This window comes from Staurois parvus, unplaced genomic scaffold (genome assembly GCF_062004578.1).
Source record: "Staurois parvus isolate SC_StPar_1 unplaced genomic scaffold, SC_StPar_1.0 ptg001679l, whole genome shotgun sequence".
Classification (NCBI taxonomy): Eukaryota; Metazoa; Chordata; class Amphibia; order Anura; family Ranidae; genus Staurois; species Staurois parvus.
The window spans coordinates 102,136-124,315 of NW_028319475.1; the positions used below are offsets into that span (position 1 = coordinate 102,136).

At 46.8% G+C, this 22,180-nt stretch overlaps 1 protein-coding gene across 3 annotated transcripts in view; it reads left to right on the top strand.

Moving 5' to 3' along the window:
• The window catches only part of DHCR7 (7-dehydrocholesterol reductase), a 66,405-nt gene that overhangs the window by 21,228 nt on the left and 22,997 nt on the right, over nt 1-22,180 (top strand). For 2 of the 3 annotated variants that reach the window (XM_089663404.1, XM_089663401.1), the window contains exon 2: nt 21,908-22,006. In XM_089663404.1, the coding sequence (XP_089519530.1) occupies nt 21,915-22,006 (92 nt within the window). In that variant the 5' untranslated portion in view covers nt 21,908-21,914. Of the gene's footprint in view, nt 1-11,268; nt 11,339-21,907; nt 22,007-22,180 lie in introns of those variants that run through there. The other variant, XM_089663402.1, reaches the window with a different exon arrangement.

Consider the following 22,180-nt stretch of genomic DNA (forward strand, 5'->3'; position numbering starts at 1 on the left):
TTTGATACCACGTTTGATTTGCTTTTTGAAGTTGCGCAGTGCATACAGTTCTTATTGTTGTTTATTGTTTATTTATAAAGTTAATGCACTATATGAGTTTTCTTTTTCTTTTGAGGTTTACTTTTCCTTTGGGAGTCAATAGGAAGGTTCGTCACCAAAGATCTGGATAATTTTCCTTATTGGAGTTGGGAATTACTTTTACTTTTGGACACTAGTGAATGTTTATTTATGATTATTTTACCTATAATTGGGATGATTTTTATATTTATATATTTTTTCCACATTGATAGTTGTATTGTGATTAGCATATTGGGGTATTATTGTATTTAGTGACACTTTCAAGGGTGAAAGGTAGACCTGTATGCTAGAGGGCTTATTTATATATATGTATTTTTATATATTTTTTTTATTATTTAAAAAATGTATTCTTTTAGTTAGTTTGGGACACCGTAGTTGTATATTAGAATAATAATACAATACTACTACTACCAGGCCTGGATCTGGGGTGGGCTGTGCCCCCCAGATTTTAGTTGTGCCCTTCCCCCTCAACAGTGCATCCACTCTGATCCATGAGGCACTCTGGAGACAGTTGATGTAAGGGGACACCAGATGTAAGGGGGCACTCTGATGGGGACACCTGATGTAAGGGGACACCTGACCTAAAGGAGATCTCTGATGGGGACACCTGAGGAATGGGGCACTCTGAGGGGATACCCAATGTAAGGGGGATCTCTGATGGGGACACCTGATATAAGGGGGCACTCTGATGGGGATACCTGATGTAAGTGCGCAATCTGATGGGGCCACCTGATGTAAGGGTGCACTCTGATGGGGACACCTGATGTTAGGGGGCACTCTGATGGGGATACCTGATGTAAGTGCGCAATCTGATGGGGACACCTGATGTAAGGGTGCACTCTGATGGGGACACATGATGTAAATGGACACCTGATCTAAGGGGGATCTCTGATGGGGACACCTGACCTAAGGGGGATCTCTGATGGGGACACTTGATGAAAGGGGCACTCTGAGGGGATACCCAATGTAAGGGGGCACTCTGATGGGGATACCTGATGCAAGTGCGCACTCTGATGGGGCCACCTGATGTAAGGGGGACTCTGATGGGTTACACCTGATGTAAGGAGGACTCTGATGGAGACACCTGATGTAAGGAGGACTCTGATGGGGACACCTGATGTAAGGGGGCACTCTGATGGGGACACCTGATGTAAGGAGGACTCTGATGGGTTACACTTGATGTAAGGAGGACTCTGATGGGGACACCTGATGTAAGGAGGACTCTGATGGGGACACCTGATGTAAAGGGACACTCTGATGGGGACACCTGATGTAAGGGGGCACTCTGATGGTGATACCCTTTGTAAGGCGGCACACTGATGGGGACACCTGATGTAAGGGGGCTCTCTGATGGGGACACCTGATGTAAGGGGGCACTCTGATGGGGACACCTGATGTAAGGGGGCACTCTGATGGGGAGACACCTGATTTAGGGGGCACTCTAATGAGGACACCTGATGTAAGGGGGGGCTCTGTGGACACCTGATGTAAGGGGGGCTCTGATGTGGACACCTGATGTAAGGGGGCACTCTGATGGGGACAGTTGATGTAAAGAGGGACTCTGATGAGGACCCCTTTGCACTACCTGTCACACATTATTTCTGGGTTGTGATTCCTGGTACAGAAGTGCTCTGAGTAAATGGGGAATACCGCTTCCTTGACTCTGTCATGCTGTTGATATTATGACCCCTGACTTTTTATAATGCACCCCCAGATTAGATCCAGCCTTGACTGCTACTACTAATAATAATATATAAATAACAATAAAAATACAATCTCCCCCCCACGTCTCTGCTCCCTGCACAGGCTATGTACAGCACAGTGATGAGGTCACTGCTACTTTTACAAGGTAAAAGCTGGGTTTGCAAAGGCATTTGGTGAACACAAAGTGGATTTATATCCTTTGTGACTAATAAGGAATATTTTTGGATGAAAGTTTTTGTGCCCGGAGCTTTAAGCCCTGAGAAGGGGCATTACACCCCTAAAATGATGCCGTTATGTGGTAGCGCATGCATGCTGTGCAAGAGATATGAATGAGGGAATTGCATGTCCTGCTGTCTCTTTCCTTCAGTTATTGGTCTCATGTGATTTCTTGAGGTCCCTAAAGTAGATTCCTGTTAATGGATTGTGTTTATCCATTAGAGCCATAGAGACTGAACGCCGACTACACAATTAACTAGCTGAGGGGTCATGTCTTAGGAATTTAATTTCGGTCTGACCTCCATCTTCCCCTTCAGCCTTGCACAGGTGTACTGGCTCCTCCCCTTTAGTCTTGCACATGTGTACCGGCTCCTCCCCTTCAGTCTTGCACAGGTGTACAGGTTCCTCCCCTTCAGTCTTGCACAGGTGTACCAGCTCCTCCCCTTCAGTCTTGCACAGGTGTACCGGCTCCTCCCCTTCAGTCTTGCACAGGTGTACCGGCTCCTCCCCTTCAGTCTTGCACAGGTGTACCATCTCCTCCCCTTCAGTCTTGCACAGGTGTACCGGCTCCTCCCCTTCAGTCTTGCACAGGTGTACCGGCTCCTCCCCTTCAGTCTTGCACAGGTGTACCAGCTCCTCCCCTTCAGTCTTGCACAGGTGTACTGGCTCCTCCCCTTCAGTCTTGCACAGGTGTACCAGCTCCTCCCCTTCAGTCTTGCACAGGTGTACCAGCTCCTCCCCTTCAGTCTTGCACAGGTGTACCGGCTCCTCCCCTTCAGTCTTGCACAGGTGTACCGGCTCCTCTCCTGGACTGAAATAGCTTACTCCGATTTCACTGCACACTGGGAGCTTCTCACAATGTGCATTAGAAGCTGCAGCAAGTCAGATAGAGCTCCGCCTCATTTCCTGGCTGGAGGATGTCCAGCATCATCTAACACTTTCCTCCCCAGCCTGACTGTCCCTGGCCCCGCCTCTTTCGTCATTGGATTTCAGGTCTTTCAATCATGGAGCCTCAGCATCACAAGTGGGCACTACCTGGAGCCTGTGTGCATATAGAAACACCCACTCCTCCAGGGTGACACCCATCCATCAAGGCATTTTGATATTTGCAAAACTCCTCCCAAGAGCCAGCCCACTGCTGGCATCAGAACTGAAGACTCTTATGAGGAGTCCTGAGGAAGGGTGCTGTAATGTTTTCTGAAAACTATATAAAACACCCTGCTGACCCCTCCCACCAGCTTTAATCCACCTGCATTGCATAGAAAAGCACAGAGACCCTGTAAAGATGTCACTGAATCACTGAAAAATAAAGTATGTAATGAAAACAGAAAGCTTTAATTTAAAAAATGTCATTAGCTGGTCTGCTGCTGCTGTAGCCCATCTGCTTCAAGGTTGGAGGTGTTGTGCGTTCAGAGATGGTATTCTGCATACCTTCATTGTAGCGAGTGGATATTGGAGTTACTGTTGCCTTTCTATCATCTGGAACCGGTCTGCCCATTCTCCTCTGAGCTCTGACATCAACAAGGCATTTTCCTCCACATAACTGCCACTCACTGGATATTTTCTCTTTTTCGGACTATTCTCTGTAAACCCTAGAGATGGTTGTGCGGGAAAATCCCAGTAGATCAGCAGTTTTTGAAAGACTCAGACCTGCCTGTCTGGCACCAACAACCATGACATGTTCAGAGTCACTTAAATCCCCTTTCTTCCCCATTCTGATGCTCGGTTTGAACTTCAGCAAGTCGTCTTCATCACGTCTAGATGCCTAAATGCATTGAGCTGCTGCCATTTGTTTGGCTGATTAGCAATTTGTGTTACAGAGCAATTGAACAGGTGGACCTAATAAAGTGGTCAGTGAGTGTATATGTGGCATCTAGCAAGTAGGCTTAATTTCTGGGCATCGCATACTGTATATGTGTTCTTGTGTTTGTGCTGGAAGTGAACTCGATCGTGCACTCCCAGCGCTGAGACCAAGCTGTTCATGACAGCTCAAGTCTAGTACGATCCAGAACCAGGAGAACCGGCTCTAGATCACATGATTGCTGTGATAGGCTATCGCAGTAATTGTTCACTCTATAGCCTGTGAAGAGGAAAATATATGTATGAAAGAGGGAGAAGCAAAGAGAGAGAGAGAAAGAAAGAGAGAGAGAGGGAAAGAGGGAGAAGGAAAGAGAAAGAGAAAGAGGGAGAAGGAAAGAGAGAGAAAGAGGGAGAAGGAAAGAGAGAAAGGGAGAAGGAGAGAGAGAAAGAGAGGGAGAGAGCGAGAGAGAGAGAGAGAGAGGGGGGGAAGGAGAGAGAGGGGGAAAGAGAGAGAGAAAGAGGGAGAAGGAAAGAGAGAGGGGGGAAGGAGAGAGAGGGGAGGAAAGAGAGAGAGAACGAGGGAGAAGGAAAGAGGGAGAAGGAAAGAGAGAAAGAGGGAGAAGGAGAGAGAGAGAGGGGGAAGGAGAGAGAGAGAGGGGAGGAAAGAGAGAGAGAGAGAAAGAGGGAGAAGGAAAGAGGGAGAAGGAAAGAGAGAAAGAGGGAGGAGAGAGAGAGAGAGGGGGGAGAGAGAAGGAGAGATAGGTGGGGAGAAAGAGGGAGAAGGAGAGAGAGGGGGGGAAGAGGGAGAAGGAAAGAGAGAGAGAGAGGGAAGTAAAGAGAGATAGAGAGAAAGAGGGAGAAGGAAAGAGAGAAAGAGAAAGAGGGAGAAGGAAAGAGAGAGAGAAAGAGGGAGAAGGAAAGAGAGAGAGAGAGAAAAGGGGAAAAGGAAAGAGAGAAAGAGGGAGAAGGAAAGAGAGAGAGAGAGAAAGAGGGAGAAGGAAAGAGAGAGGGAGAGAAAGAGGGAGAAGGAAAGAGAGAAAGAGGGGGAAGGAAAGAGAGAAAGAGGGAGAAGGAAAGAGAGAGAGATAGAGAGATGGAGAAGGAAAGAGAGAGAGAAAGAGGGAGAAGGAAAGAGAGAAAGAGGGAGTAGGAAAGAGAGAGAGAGAGACAAAGAGGGAGAAGGAAAGAGAGAAAGAGGGAGAAGGAAAGAGAGAGAGAGAGAGAAGGAAAGAGAGAAAGAGGGAGAAGGAAAGAGAGAGAGAAAGAGGGAGAAGGAAATAGAGAGAGCGGGAGAAGGAAAGAGAGAGAAAGAGGAAGAAGGAAAGAGAGAGAGAGAAGGAGAGAGAGAGAGAAAGAGGGAGAAGGAAAGAGAGAAAGAGGGAGAAGGAAAGAGGGAGAGAGAAAGAGGGAGAAGGAGAGAGAGAGAGAGAGAGAGAAAAAGGGAGAAGGAAAGAGAGAAAGGGGGAAAAGGAAAGAGAAAAAGAGGGAGAAGGAAAGAGAGAGAAAGAAAGAGGGAGAAGGAAATAGAGAGAGAGGGAGAAGGAAAGAGAGAGAAGGAGAGAGAGAGGGAGAAGGAAAGAGAGAGAGAGAGAGAAAGAGGGAGAAGGAAAGAGGGAGGGAGAAGGAGAGAGAGGGGGGGAGAGAGAAATAGAGAAAGAGGGAGAAGGGGAGAGAGCTAGAGAAAGAGAAAAAGAGGGAGAAGGAAATAGAGAGAGAAAAACAGGGAGAAGGAAAGAGAGCTAGAGAAAGAGAAAAAGAGAGAGGGAAAGGGAGAAGGAAAGAGGGAAAAGGAAAGAGAGAAAAGGAAAAAGAGAAAGGGAGAAGCAAAGAGAGAAGGAATGAAAGAAATAATGAGAGAAAGAAAGAAAAGTCAGGAGTCAGGAGAGCACAATACTGGGATCAGTAGGGCACAATACTGGGATCAGTAGGGCACAATACTGGGATCAGGAGGGCACAATACTGGGATCAGGAGGGCACAATACTGGGATCAGGAGGGCACAATACTGGGATCAGGAGGGCACAATACTGGGATCAGGAGGGCACAGTACAGGGGGAGTCAGGAGGGCACAATACTGGGATCAGGAGGGCACAGTACAAGGGGCATCAGGAGGGCACAATACTGGGATCAGTGGGGTACAGTACAGGGGGAGTCAGGAGGGAACAATACTGGGATCAGGAGGGCACAATACAAGGGGAGTCAGGAGGGCACAATACTGGGATCAGTAGGGCACAGTACAGGGGTGTCAGGAGGGCACAATACTGGGATCAGTGGGGCACAGTACAGGGGGAGTCAGGAGGTCACAATACAGGTTCTGGGATGCTGCCCAGGACAGCTTAGTGAAAAGTGTGACTGTCCCGGACAATTCGGGACAGTTGGCAAATTTGATATAATGCAAGATTATCATGCAGCCCCCCTGTACCTGGGGCCCCTGGGCAGTGTCCAGGGATACCCATGCATTAAGACAGCCCTGAGCTAGACCTGTATGAAAGTAAAGGTCTGTGATTAAGGAGAGAGGTAAATCTGCACAGTTGTGGAGCACACATTTTATGGTGCTAGATACTTGGGGGTGAAGTCTCCTTATCTCTCTATATACAATGAACAGCTTTGAACTGTGGACTGTGGAAGGTATAGTGGATAAAGTGCAAATACCATATGGTGGAGCATTGGTGGACTTTTTACTCTGCTTTTATTCTGTTGGAGTACTGGGACTTTGGTTTCAATGTCTTCACATTAATTGTATTATTTGTGTATATGACATATGTTTATATCTTACATCACCATTGAATTATTCATTGAAGGATATATCACTATGAAATGATAAAAGATTTTTTTTTTATTTTAATAGAAGACACACACAAGGTCATTAAGACAAACACTTTATGAATAGGTTTTGCACATTGAGGATTTAATTGAATGAATTTGCAACACTGAAATTGTGGTATTAATGTTTCCCTTTATTTATGGCATGACGCAGTGAAAGAATGCACCGCACTGATTTATGATTTAGTGTACATATGTGGTATCGCCATGATCGTCAGGAGTAAGAGAATTTATTTTCTGGTGTTTTTTTATTGTAGGTCTTGGTGATGGCATAAAATATACAGCTAGCATTAAAAAAATTATTTTTTAAAAATAATTTTGGTCCAGTTTTCATTTCATAATTAAACAAAATCAGGAGAAAGTTCGATCTGTCGTGAAATAAATGCTGTATATTCCACCTGGATACACAAAGTAGTTCCGATGATGCATTATATTGCCAAAAGTATAGGTCGGCATGTCTTTCCACACACATGACCTTCCATGGCCCCCCAGTCTTAGTCCGTAGGGTTCAATATTGAGTTGGCCCCGCCCTTTCCACGCACATGACCTTTAATGGCCCCCCAGTCTCAGTCCGTAGGGTTCAATATTGAGTTGGCCCCGCCCTTTGCAGCTATAACAGCTTCAACTCTTCTGGGAAGGCCGTCCACAAGGTTTAGGAGGCTGTCTATGGGAAGGTTGGACCATTCTTCCAGAAGCACATTTGTCAGGTCAGGCACTGATGTCGGGGGAGGAGGCCTGGCTTGCAGTCTCCGCTCTAATTCATCCCAAAGGTGTTCTATGGGGTTGAGGTCAGGACTCTGTGCAGGCCAGTCAAGTTCCTCCACCCCAAACTGGCTCCTCCTTGTCTTTATGGACCTTGCTTTGTGCACTGGTGCGCAGTCATGTTGGAACAGGAAGGGGCCATCCCCAAACTCCTCCCACAAAGTTGGAGTTGTCTTCTGTTAACCTCCCTAGCAGTCTGATTATGTCCATATTTCTGTGCTGAAAGCGGTACATTGTTTTGCATGGAAATAAGTTGTTTTTTTATTGTAGGCCTGTAATTTTTAGGAATAACTCACTGAAATCTGTCCGAACAAGAGTCTAGTAAACATCCCGGGGATGATAAAACTTGAAACACAAAATCATAAATTATAATTTAATAAATAATTGTAAAAAATAATAATATAATAATAAATTTATTTCAATAATATAATCAAACCAAAAACACTGAAATGTGAAATAGAGCGCCAAGTTCGCACATCGCTGAGCTCAGTCGCAGAATCGTTTTCAGTGTCTGATGAGGAATTTCCCCCACGAATCATTATCACTCAATTCTCCAAGTGGTTCTGATTTACTATCGCTGTTCTCTAGCCGGTCTAAAACCGCGCCTGACCTAAAGGGATGCTTTTTGGATGCCATGGACGTTTCTCAGTTTCCAGGCAGAAAGAACAGTAAAAACGCAGGCAGGGCGCCGGACAAAGCACTCGGGACAAAATGTATGTGAAATGGTTTGATACAGGAATGTTATACTATGTGATTTTAGTTGATCAGAAAATGTCAGTTTTTAAAATTTTCAAATTTCCCGCCGCTTCTGGCCCCCGTACGTCCCGACGCTTGCAGGGACCGGAACACGGAAGCTGGATGCTGGCATCGGCTGGAGGAGATGGCCGGGGACGCTGTAGGGGACACATCGCGGGAGCGCAGGACAAGGTAAGTGCTGCAGGGAATCCCTGAGCAATGCTGCATGGTAATCCCGAGTGTAGCTCGGGGTTACCGCTTCTGGTAACAGGGGCGGACTGACCATTTGGAAACTTGGGCACTGCCCGAGGGCCCGGGGTCTGTAGGGGGCCCCATGAGATGCCCCTGGTACCTTTTTTATAGGCTTTTTTGAGTTTGGGCAAGGACACAGGGGCCCCATGATCCCCTATTGCCCGGGGGCCCCATGAGCTGTCAGTCCGGCCCTGTCTGGTACTGAAACTTAACCCCAAGCTACACTCGGGAATACAGCCAGGGAGGTTAATAAGGAGGAGGATGACCAGTGTATATTTATAAATGTACTTTTCCCGCAGCAACTAGTCCAACAGTTCTTTTCCAGAGAGATGCATTTATTTGGATAAAGATATTTGTAACAAACAACAAAAATCCAATCTATAATACTTGTAAATATTGCAACGAACAACAGCCCTCAGAGTCCCATTTAAGATACTTCATATCAAGCATGGAGATACTACACCATCCAGCATATGCAGGGGTGTATTTACCACAAGGCAAACAAGGCATTTGCCTAGGGCGGCATTTTTCAGGGGGGCAGCACTGCCACCCAGAAGAAGGGATGGGAGAAGGGACACATGCGGCATGGGGAGCAGGTGGGATCCGCGAGAGGTTGTGGGCTGCTTGACGGCAGAGCCTGACTCTTGTTCCCAGGGATGTCCGGAGCTGCGAAGGTGAGTGCCTTTCTCTCTAGCGCCGGGGTGGGGGGTGGTTTGCCTCTGTATGGGAGAGGTGTTAGTGGAAGCCTCTCTTCAGGTAGGGGGGGCAGGGGTGTTTGTTGATCAATGTCAGGCTCTCTCTGTGGGCAAGGGGGGGGGGTTGCAAAGGGCAGCACAAAACCTAAATACGCCACTGAGCATATGTCCAATCTATAATATGCACCTAGGTGGCTTCCATGCATGCAATACGTTATGATCTATACCTGTGCTTCCATATTAAAGACGGAAGAAGAAGCTCCTCTCCCAGCCCAAATAATTTCCCTTCAAATACAGTTTACTGGAGGAGTTCCTGATTGGCTGACAAAACACTTTTGATCTTACATGAAAAGACTTCACTTGCCATTGCTGTAAATAACAATTAAGGCCACTATAGGGTTTAACAGGTTCCCAAGTCACCCTTTCGCCATTTCCCAGGAACACCCTTTGGAATGTCTAATTAGATAAACAGTTTATTCCCCAAATATGGAGGTGACCTTGTATGAAATCAACATATCAAAGAGTTCTTTTGATGTGTAAAGTGGTCTTGCCACTGGCCTGACCAAGAATGAACAGTATGTGTTTCTATGTCTTCAATATCTACATATATATATATATATATATATCTATATATATCGCACAATATACTATAGTTGGGAGCATCAAATTGTCCAGAATGTCTTGGTATGCTGACACCTTAAGAGTTCTCTTCACTGGAACTAGGGGGCCAAGTCCAACACCTGAAGAACAACCCCACACCATAATCCCCCCTCCCCCCAAACGTTACACTTGGCACAATGCAGTCAGGCAAGTACCGGTCTCCTGGCAACCACCAAACCCAGACACGTCCATCGGGTTTCCAGACAGAGAAACGTGATTGGTCACTCCAGAGAACACGTCTCCACTGCTCTAGAGTCCAGTGGCGGCGTGCTTTACACCACAGCATCCGACGCTTTGCATTGAACTTGGTGATGGAAGGCTTGGATGCAGCTGCTCAGCCATGGAAACCCATTTCATGAAGCTCTCTATGCACTGTTGTTGGGCTCATCTGAAGGCCACACCAAGTTTGGAGGTCTTTAGCTATTGACTCTGCAGACAGTTGGTGACTTCTGCGCACTGTGCGCTTCAGCATGCGCTGACCCCGCCCTGTCATGTGACATGGCCTACCACTTGGTGGCTGAGTTGCTGTTGTACCCAGTTGCTTCCACTTTGTTATAATCCCACTAACAGTTGAGCGTGGAATATTTAGTAGCCAGGAAATGTCACGGATAGACTTATTGCACAGGTGGCCACCTATCACGGGACCACGCTTGGAGTCACTGAGCTCCTGAGAGCGACCCATTCTTTCACCAATGTTTGTAGAAGCAGTCTGTATGCCTAGGGGCTTGATTGTATACACCTGTGTCCATGGAGGGGATTGGAACACCTGAATCACATGATATGGAGGGGATTGGAACACCCGAATCCAATGATTGGGAGGGCCGGCCCAATACTTTAGGCAATATAGTGTATGTACAGTTTAACACATGTCAAACTTGCAAAATTGGGTTTGGTCCAGGGGCGGACTGACCATTTGGAAACTTGGGCACTGCCCGAGGGCCCGGGGTCAGTACGGGGCCCCATGAGATGCCCCTGGTACCTTTTTCATAGACTTTTTTGAGTTTGGGCAAAGACACAGGGGCCCCATGATCCCCTATTGCCCAGGGGCCCCATGAGTTGTCAGTCCGCCCCTGGTTTGGTCATCAAGGTTTGTTTTACCTTGGTCATGACGGGGTTAAGCAGTCATGACAGAAATACCCAGGCTGTCATTGCCGAAAATGCTGGTTGCCTGTCATCCTAATCCAATGGCTTTAGTACCTTGTAGGTCACTAAGCTGGATATAGTAGGCAGATCAGGAAAGTCACACAATTTTTCCTAGACATACACTTTGATCTCAATGCTTTTTATTATATGAGAAAATCCTTTCCCTGCTAGTTAACATTCTTTTTTTTTTTTTACAAGGGTTGACGTTGCATTTCTGAAGTGCAGAGTAGCGGAAAATCTGCTTTAGTTTTATGTATTTCATCAGTTCAGCATTCAGATGACGGATGTTCCCTATTGGTGGTGACATGGCCCGACGCTCCGGGGTTGTGGCTTGCAGGCATCCTGTCATGTGTTCCGTCTGTCATGCTAAACCTCCAGAAGACATTTCAGAGTCAGGGTTTTCTTTTTTTTTTTCTTCTTTTCATGAGCAGAGGTCAGTGATCCATAGATGCCCCAGACCAAATTTAGCAGCGTAAGTGTGCGTCCAATAATATGACAATAATGATATTTTTTCCTTCTTTGCTCGCCTACGTATTTGTTACATTGTTGTTAATAGATACATACAGCTTTTATGTTGTTTTTAATAGATATCCTGCTCTTGTTTTATTATTATAGGATAAGTGCATAAAAAGTGAATATATATATATATTTGAAACGGACATTACAATGTAAAATAAAATTATATTACTTAATAGAATTTTGAAATGGAATTTAAAAAAAGATATACAGTATACATATATATACACTGTATATCTTTTTCTTAAATTCCATTTCAAAATCCCATTAAGTAATATAATTTTATTTTACATTGTAATGTCCGTTTCAAATATATATATATATAAAGAGAGAGAGATTTTTTTCAGAGGGAACACAGTTCCTTCACCTCCAGCACTGAATGTATGTCATGCCAAGGGGTGTTGAAGGGTCTATTGATGCTGGGGAATCTATTGCCACTAGGGGGGGGGGGTCTGTTTTTGGGGAGGTGTATCGTTGCTAGTGGGGGATCTATTGTTCCTAGGGGTTGTCTTATGTTGCTGGGAGGGACCTACTGTTGAGGGAAGGGTCTATTGTTGCTGGCTGCTGGGGGATCTATTGCAGCTGGGGTGGAGCTATTGTTGCTGTGGGTGGTCTATTGTTGCTGTGGGTGGTCTATTGTTGCTGAGGGAGGGGTGTATTGTTGCTGGTTGCTGGAGGGTCTATTGATGCTGGCTTCTGGGGGATCTGTTGCTGCTGGGGTGGAGCTATTGTTGCTGAGGATGGTCTGTTGTTGCTGGCTGCTGGAGGGTCTATTGATGCTGGCTGCTGGGGGATCTATTGCTGCTTGGGAGAGACTTTGCTGCTGGGGTGGAGCTATTGTTGCTGTGGGTGGTCTATTGTTGCTGAGGGAGGGGTGTATTGTTGCTGGTTGCTGGAGGGTCTATTGATGCTGGCTTCTGGGGGATCTATTGCTGCTGGGGGGAGACTTTGCTGCTGGGGTGGAGCTATTGTTGCTGAGGGTGGTCTATTGTTTCTGGCTGCTGGAGGGTCTATTGATGATGGCTGCTGGGGGATCTTTTGCTGCTGGGGGGGAGACTTTGCTGTTGGGGTGGAGCTATTGTTACTGTGGGTGGTCTGCTGTTGCTGAGGGTGGTCTATTGTTGCTGGCTGCAGGAGGGTCTATTGATGCTGGCTGCTGGGGGATCTATTGCTGCTGGGGGGGGAACTTTGCTGCTGGGGTGGAGCTATTGTTGCTGGCTGCAAGGGATCTAATGTACTGCTTTATTGTTATCAATACATTCCACACAAATTTCTTAGCACCTCATAATGATACTTGGTTGTGTATTCTTTAAAACGTACTGGGAGGTAGGCAGGGTGAAGAACCAAGGGACAGTGCTTGGAGGTGGGTAGGGGGTGGGGACAAAATGTGACTCAGATGGGGGAGTTCCTGCACCTATTCTATATATATATACTTATTTTTTTAATTCCATTTCAAAATCCAAAATCCTATTAAGTGATATAACTTTATTTTACATTGTAATGCCCACTTTAAATAATGTATTTCTTTCCCTGTGAGAGGTTTGTTTACAAACAAACCTCATGTGATCACCACAATTGGCTGTCATGTTGATCACAGGTTTAAGCATGAGGTTGATTTTTTCCTGCTTGCTAGTTGAGAGCAGGAGCTGTCAGTGACAGTTATACTCCACAAATGGAGCCAGGAAAGGTTTGTTTACAAACAGACCTCATGTGATCACCATGATTGGCTGTCACATTGATCACATGATTGGAAATCACAGTTGTTTCCTAATGACAGTGACAGTTATACACTAACATACAGTGACAACTGGAACCTGGAGACTTTGTTTACAAACGAACCTGATTAACCACTTGCCAAGAGGATTTACCCCCCTTCCTGACCAGGCCATTTTTTGCGATACGTCGCTGCGTTACTTTATCTGACAATTGCGCGGTCATACAATGCTGCACCCAAATTAAATTTACATCCTTTTTTGCCACAAATAGTGCTTTCTTTCGGTGGTATTTGATCGCCTCTGTGCTTTTTATTTTTTGCGCTATAAACAAAAAAAGACAATTTTGAAAAAACAATATTTTAAATTTTTTGCTATAAAACATGTCCAGTATAGAAATGTAAAAAAAAAATCTAATTTCCTCACAAATTTAGTCCAAAATGTATTCTGCTCCATGTCTTTGCTGAAAAAAAAAAATCCCAATACGTGTAAATTAATTGGTTTGCATGAAAGTTATAGCATTTACAAATGGCGGTATAGATACTGGGAGTTTTTACTAGTAATGGCGGCGATCAGCGACTTATAGCGGGACTGCGGCAGGCATTCTGACACTGGGGGGGGAACTGACTTGGTGTCACTGATATCCAATACAGTGATCAGTGCTAATAAGAAGCACCGACACTGTACAAATGGCACTGGGCAGGAAGGGGTTAACATCTGGGGCGATCAAAGGGTTAACTGTGTGCTATTTTACATAGCGGGCTGTGTTTGTGCTTCACAGTAAGCACACTGCTGTGCACAGCCATGCAGAGCAGTGTGCTGGAGCTGAATGGGAGGAGAACTGTTTATATACTGGAATTTTTTTTTTTTCTTTTTATACTAGTAATGGCGGCGATCAGCGACGTATAGCGGGACTGCTGCGGGCATTCTGACACTGGGGGGGGGGGGTCACTGACTAACTGCCACTGACATCCCAATGACACCAATACAGTGATCAGTGCTAATAAAAAGCACTGACACTGTACTAATGGCACTGGGCAGGAAGGGGAATAAAAAGCACTGACACTGTACTAATGGCACTGGGCAGGAAGGGGTTAACATCTGGGGCAATCAAAGGGTTAACTGTGTGCTATTTTACATAGCGGGCTGTGTTTGTGCTTCACTGTAAGCACACTGCTGTGCACAGCCATGCAAAGCAGTGTGCTGGAGCTGAACGGGAGGAGAACTGTTTATATACTGGAATTTTTAATTCATTTTTTTTTATACTAGTAATGGCGGCGATCAGCGACGTATAGCGGGACTGCGGCGGGCATTCTGACACTGGGGGGGGGGGGGGACTGACTAACTGCCACTGACATCCCAATGACACCAATACAGTGATCAGTGCTAATAAAAAGCACTGACACTGCTGTACTAATGGCACTGGGCAGGAAGGGGAATAAAAAGCACTGACACTGTACTAATGGCACTGGGCAGGAAGGGGTTAACATCTGGGGCGATCAAAGGGTTAACTGTGTGCTATTTTACATAGCGGGCTGTGTTTGTGCTTCACTGTAAGCACACTGCTGTGCACAGCCATGCAAAGCAGTGTGCTGGAGCTGAACGGGAGGAGAACTGTTTATATACTGGAATTTTTAATTCATTTTTTTTTATACTAGTAATGGCGGCGATCAGCGACGTATAGCGGGACTGCGGCGGGCATTCTGACACTGAGGGGGGGGGGGTCACTGACTAACTGCCACTGACATCCCAATGACACCAATACAGTGATCAGTGCTAATAAAAAGCACTGACACTGTACTAATGGCACTGGGCAGGAAGGGGAATAAAAAGCACTGACACTGTACTAATGGCACTGGGCAGGAAGGGGAATAAAAAGCACTGACACTGTACTAATGGCACTGGGCAGGAAGGGGAATAAAAAGCACTGACACTGTACTAATGGCACTGGGCAGGAAGGGGTTAACATCTGGGGCGATCAAAGGGTTAACTGTGTGCTATTTTACATAGCGGGCTGTGTTTGTGCTTCACTGTAAGCACACTGCTGTGCACAGCCATGCAAAGCAGTGTGCTGGAGCTGAACGGGAGGAGAACTGTTTATATACTGGAATTTTTAATTCATTTTTTTTTATACTAGTAATGGCGGCGATCAGCGACGTATAGCGGGACTGCGGCGGGCATTCTGACACTGGGGGGGGGGGGGGACTGACTAACTGCCACTGACATCCCAATGACACCAATACAGTGATCAGTGCTAATAAAAAGCACTGACACTGTACTAATGGCACTGGGCAGGAAGGGGTTGACATCTGGGGCGATTAAGTGGGTTAACTGCTGTGTGTGTTTTACTAGGGAGACATGCTGCTTTGTATTGCTCAACACAAAGCAGCATGTCGGTGCTGACAGGGGTGAGATCTGCGTTGCTTACACACAGATCTCTCCCCTGTCACTGTTCCGCGGCGAACGGCGGGTGAATTTCCGTCCGGGACCCGTTGATCGGCATCCGTAGACGCCAATGGCGGCGCGGGTAGGGCGGTCTGTGTGCGCCCCCCCACACACACGGAGATGCAAAATCACATATATACATGATTTTGCGCAGCCCTGTAGCAGTAGTTCTGCTGTACGGCGGCGGGGAACCGGTTAAAGGAAGTCTGGAAACTGATTTACTGTATACAGTATAATGCACGTGAAAGCATTTTATTCCTTCTGTCCATAAACTGGTTAGACAGGTAAGTGAACGCGTGCGTACAGTCATCATATGGAAATATTGAATTTGAATAATGGATGAGCATTTCATATTACAGCTACAGTACGATCAGCAGCTAAAGCCGAGTTCCACTCACTCAGTAAAAAAATAAAAGTCAGCAGCTATAAAAACTGAAGCTTCTGACTTTTAAAAAACAGCCACTTACCTGTCCTACAATCCCGTGGTGCCCCCGCCGCAGCTCGTTCCACCGGCCGTGCTGTATTCCGGGCGCCGGCATCTTCAGTGTGGGCACCCCGCTGTGACAGCTTGCGGCTTCACAGCCGGGTGCCCACTGCGCATGCGCGAGTAGCGCTGCGCTTCCTGATTGGCCCCATCGTCTTCTGGGACCTGTCACGTGTCCCAAAAGACTTTGGGGAGGGAGGGTAGGAGGACAACTTCCGCTTCTGATCGCCTGTCAATGTCAGGTACCCGCTCCCCAAAGATGCCACTCCTTAATGGGGAGCGGGGGAACCGATCTTTAAAGCGGGACTTCCCCTTTTGGGTGGAACTCCACTTTAAGATGATGTTAGCCATGTCTGTAGGAACTAGAATTCCGATTTACAGACGTTGATCTCTACTTTGTAATTTTTTTTTATATGTGTAAAAATTTTCAAACGCAAACGCTTATAAACGCGATTTGCCGCGTTTACAATCGTTTTGCATTTGAAACGCTGATAAAATCAACTGCTGAACGCAAGTTTTCTGCGTTCAAAAAAACGACTGTAAACTCAAATGCCTGTAAACAACTGTAAACAATGATGTGTACATGGACACATAGGAGAACATTAGGGAGAGTTCAGAGGCTGCAGAAATAAAAATGCTGAACAGCTCCTAAACGTGAGTTTATCAGCTGCAGTGTACATGGGGCCCTATTGAGGGCAGTCAAAATTTTCTTTATTAAATAAGCTGCTTACTATATAACTTTTATATTTAAAGTCAACCTTCTGCTCTCTAGCTCCGTTGTCTCCTCCTCCCATGCTCGTCTCCAGGACTTCTCCAGAGCTTCCCCCATCCTCTGGAACTCTCTACCCCGATTTATCAGACTATCGCCTACTCTGCTCACTTTTAGGCGATCTCTGAAAACCTCTCTCTTCAGGGAAGCCTATCCCGCCCTCAGCTAATAATGGAATCTTCTACTTTTCCTACCAGTCCATCCCCCAGAGTTACTACCTTTTGTACCACTAGCCCCTCCCTCCTAGATTGTAAGCTCCCAGGATCAGGGCCCTCCTATCCCTCTTGTATTGAACTGTATTGTTGCTGTATTGTCTCCCGTTATATTGTAAAGCGCTGAGCAAACTGTTGGCGCCATAAATCCTGTATAATAATAAAGAAGAACACCAGGTATGGATCTTTTTATCTAGTTACATTGTTCCAGCTTGAACCAATGTAACTATGCATATACCATACCTGTGGGATCCTGAACACTGCTACCCAGGGGCCTGCACTAGACAAGTTCTGCATAGAGAGTGGAATAGAAACGCATACTCAACGTACACAAGAAGCATAGCATGCATACGTAATGTGCAAACATGGCTTCCCAGATGTATAGGAATGATTTAGTATTCGATATCCTGCTGCTCTAGACACCATTGGATGATTGGGCAGCGCAGTGGCCAAGTGGTTAGCACTTCCGCCTGACAGTACTCGTGTTGTTGGTTCAAATCCCCACCACAGCACCACCTGCCTGGAGTTTGCATGTTCTCCTTGTGCCTGCATGGGTTTCCTCCAGTTTCCTGTTGCACTAGACACAATTGGGCAGCACTTCTACCTAGGGGTTGTTGGTTCAAATCCCAACCATGCCACCACCTACTTGGAGTTTGCATGTTCTCCCTGTGTGGGTTTCATCCAGTTTCCTTCTACTCTAGACACCATTGAATGATTGGGCAGCACAGTGGCCAATTGGGTAGCACTTCCCCCTGGAAGTATTAAGTTTGTTGGTTCAAATCCCAACAATGCCACCACCTGCCTGGAGTTTGCATGTTCTCCTTGTGCCTGTGTGGTTTCCTGCTGCTCTAGACACAATTGAATAATTGGGCAGGACAGTGGCCAAGTGGTTAGCACTTCCGCCTGGCAGTACTAGGGTTGTTGGTTCAAATCCCAACCATCCCAACCATGCCACCACCTGCCTGGAGTTTGCATGTTCTCCCTATGTGGATTTCCTCCAGTTTCCTGCTGCTGTAGACACCATTGATTGCTTGGGCAGCACAGTGGCCAAGTGGTTAGCACTTCCCCCTGGCAGTATTAAGGCTGTTGGGTTTCCTCCAGTTTCCTGTTGCACTAGACACAATTGGGCAGCACAGCAGCCAAGTGGTTAGCACTTCTACCTAGGGGTTGTTGGTTCAAATACCAATGATGCCACCACCTGCCTGGAGTTTGCATGTTCTCCCTGTGTGGGTTTCCTCCAGTTTCCTGCTGCTCTAGACACCATTGAATGATTGGGCAGCACAGTGGCCAAGTGGTTAGCACTTCTGCCTGGCAGTACCAGGTTCACTGGTTCAAATCCCAACCATGCCACCACCTGCCTGGAGTTTGCATGTTCTCCCTGTGCCTGTGTGGTTTCCTCCAGGTACTCCAGTTTCCTTCTGCTCTAGACACCATTGAATGATTGGACAGCACAGAGGCCAAGTGGTTAGCACTTCCACCTGGCAATAGTAGGGTTGTTGAGTCAAATCCCAACCATGCCACCACCTGCCTGGAGTTTGCATGTTCTCCCTGTGCCTGTGTGGTTTCCTCCAGGTACTCCAGTTTCCTTCTGCTCTAGACACCATTGAATGATTGGACAGCACAGAGGCCAAGTGGTTAGCACTTCCACCTGGCAATAGTAGGGTTGTTGAGTCAAATCCCAACCATGCCACCACCTGCTTGGAGTTTGCATGTTCTCCCTGTGCCTGTGTGGTTTCCTCCAGGTACTCCAGTTTCCCTCTGCTCTAGACACCATTGAATGATTGGACAGCACAGAGGCCAAGTGGTTAGCACTTCCACCTGGCAGTACTAGGGCTGTTGGTTTTTCATACGTAAAATTCAATAAAAATAATAAAATAAAATAAAAAAAAAAAGAGTTAAACCGTTAAACACACCGCTGGAAAATGTTTATTTAAACAAGAAAAACAGATCACTTGGAAATGTCCTTCAACAGGCTTTATGAGCTTTATGAGCTGCGCTGCGCCTGCATGTGCTGAAGTTCAGCAGATATTCGGGGAGATAGTGGCCGGCTTTCATGGCTGCAGACCTATTGGGGTGAAAGAGTCTCCTTATCATCTGTTGAGTTTTGTGTGTAAGTCCAGTGTTCACCATCAACTCCATACATGATGACACCCACATGGAAGAAAAATATATTTGAAAAATATTTTTTAAATATTCTTCCCAAATATATTGCCTTATATTTGAAATGCTACAATTTTGGCCGCATTCAATATATTTCAAAATATATTTCAATATATATATATATATACACACCGTATTTTCCAGGGTATAAGGTGACTGGGTGTATAAGACAACCCCAGGGGCAGACTGACCATTTGGAAACTCGGGTTTCATAGGGTTTTTTGAGTTTGGGCAAGCACACAGGGGCCCCGTGATCCCCTATTGCCCGGGGGCCCCATGAGTTGTCAGTCCGTCCCTGGACGACCCCCTAATTTTCCAGTTAAAACACAGGTTTTGGGCTATACTCGCCGTATAAGACTACACCCCTGCCGAGGCAACACCATTTAAAAACATCAGATTTTTAAATTGAAATGGTTATGACTTACCCAGGGGCGGACTGACAACTCATGGGGCCCCCGGGCAATAGGGGATCATGAGGCCCCTGTGTCCTTGCCCAAACTCAAAAAAGCCTATGAAAAAGGTACCAGGGGCATCTCATGGGGCCCCTTACTGACCCCGGGCCCTCGGGAAGTGCCCGAGTTTCCAAATGGTTAGTCCGCCCCTGGATTTACCGGTACTTAAAATCCTTCAAAATCCTCATGTTCATCCTCTGACATCATAAGTTCATGAATGACATCTTGTGATACATTTGTAAGACAGTCATCATATTATTATTATTATACAGTATTTATAAAGCGCCAATAGTTCGCTCAGCGCTGTACATTACAAAGGGGGACAGAACATGTGACAGAACAATACCAATACAATGTGATACACGAGGGGTTCGAGGGCCCTGCTCCTTGGAGCTTACAATCTAGGAGGGAGGGGATGGTGGCACAGGAGGAGATAGCTGTGGGGGATGGGGTGGTAGGAAGAGTGGAGGAGGTAGGTAAGTTAGCAGGGGGTGGGGTAGGCTTCCCTGAAGAGATGGGTTTTCAGGGTGCGCCTAAAGGAGAGGAGAGTAGGTGATAATCTGATGGGTTGGGGCAGGGAGTTCCAGAGGATGGGTGACACCCTGGAGAAGTCCTGGAGGCGGGCATGGGAGGAGGAGACCAGGGAACTAGAGAGAAGGAGGTCTTGTGAGGAGTGGAGGGTGCGTGCTGGGCGGTACTTGGATATCAGGTCAGTGATGTAGTTCGGGGCAGTATGGTGGACGGCTTTGTACGTCAGCGTTAGGATTTTGAATTTGATCCGTTGGGCAATCGGAAGCCAGTGCAGGGATTGGCAGAGGGGGGTGGAGGTCAGTGGAGGGATTGGCAGAGGGGGGTGGAGGTCAGTGGAGGGATTGGCAGAGGGGGGTGGAGGTCAGTGGAGGGATTGGCAGAGGGGGGTGGAGGTCAGTGGAGGGATTGGCAGAGGGGGGTGGAGGTCAGTGGAGGGATTGGCAGAGCGGGGTGGAGGTCAGTGGAGGGATTGGCAGAGAGGGGTGGAGGTCAGTGGAGGGATTGGCAGAGAGGGATGGAGGTCAGTGGAGGGATTGGCAGAGAGGGATGGAGGTCAGTGGAGGGATTGGCAGAGGGGGGTGGAGGTCAGTGGAGGGATTGGCAGAGGGGGGTGGAGGTCAGTGGAGGGATTGGCAGAGGGGGGTGGAGGTCAGTGGAGGGATTGGCAGAGGGGGGTGGAGGTCAGTGGAGGGATTGGCAGAGGGGGGTGGAGGTCAGTGGAGGGATTGGCAGAGGGGGGTGGAGGTCAGTGGAGGGATTGGCAGAGGGGGGTGGAGGTCAGTGGAGGGATTGGCAGAGGGGGGTGGAGGTCAGTGGAGGGATTGGCAGAGGGGGGTGGAGGTCAGTGGAGGGATTGGCAGAGGGGGGTGGAGGTCAGTGGAGGGATTGGCAGAGGGGGGTGGAGGTCAGTGGAGGGATTGGCAGAGGGGTTTGGAGGTCAGTGGAGGGATTGCTGGATGTGCGGTATAGACAGTATACTGAGCCAAGCGGTTTCAAAACGTACCGTACGTCCCTACGGTAATCAGCCCACTGGATGCGTGTATGTACAGTAGCTGCGGCTACATACAGTATACACTGGGCCAATCACGGCGAGGGATGTATTCTAATAATGAATACAAAGCCTGCTCGGATTGGCTGAGGTTGTGACATCATCAGCCCACCTCTCTGACTCAGCCAATCTGAGCAGGCTTTGTATTCATTATTAGAATACATCCCTCGCCGTGATTGGCCCAGTGTATACTGTATGTAGCCGCAGCTACTGTACATACACGCATCCAGCGGGCTGATTACCGTAGGGACGTACTGGTACGTTTTGAAACAGCTTGGCTCAGTATACTGTATATACCGCACATCCAGCGGGCTGACAGATTCATCTCTCATAGGGACATTTGTTTTGAGCCAGCTTGGCTCAGCGCGGTATACTGTATGTACATTACTGCACATCCAGCGGGCTGTATATATACTGTATAATGTATGTAGCCAAAGCTACCGTATTACCGCACATCCAGCCAGCTTGACCCAAACAAACTCAAGGTTCACATTTTATACCCCGTGTATTATTATTATTATTATATCTGTTTTATTATTTCAGAATTTTATCATATTATCTCAGAATTTTGTGTTATTATCTCAGAATTCTAATTTATTTGTTTGTAAAAATAGAATTCTGAGATAATAACACAATTGATCTTGTGAACAAATAAGAGAAGCTTATTGAGGGTTCACATACTCTTGAACATTTTCTCTCTCTTGCCTTTCAGGATAAAAATGGGTGAACGCAGGAAGCAGAATGCAAAAGGAGATCACAAGAAAATTGCTAATGGAGCAAAAGAAGGTGATGGGCAATGGGGCCGAGCCTGGTGAGAATTTCAAATTACTCCCACTTTCTCTTTTCTTGTCAAATCGATGACCATAATGACACACTGTACTATTTTCAGGGGATATTCATTGTGGGACACTATTGCAAAATTTCTTTTTTCATACTTTCCAAACTCACAAGCTGTTCAATAGGTTTCAGGTAAGGGTCCTGTGCA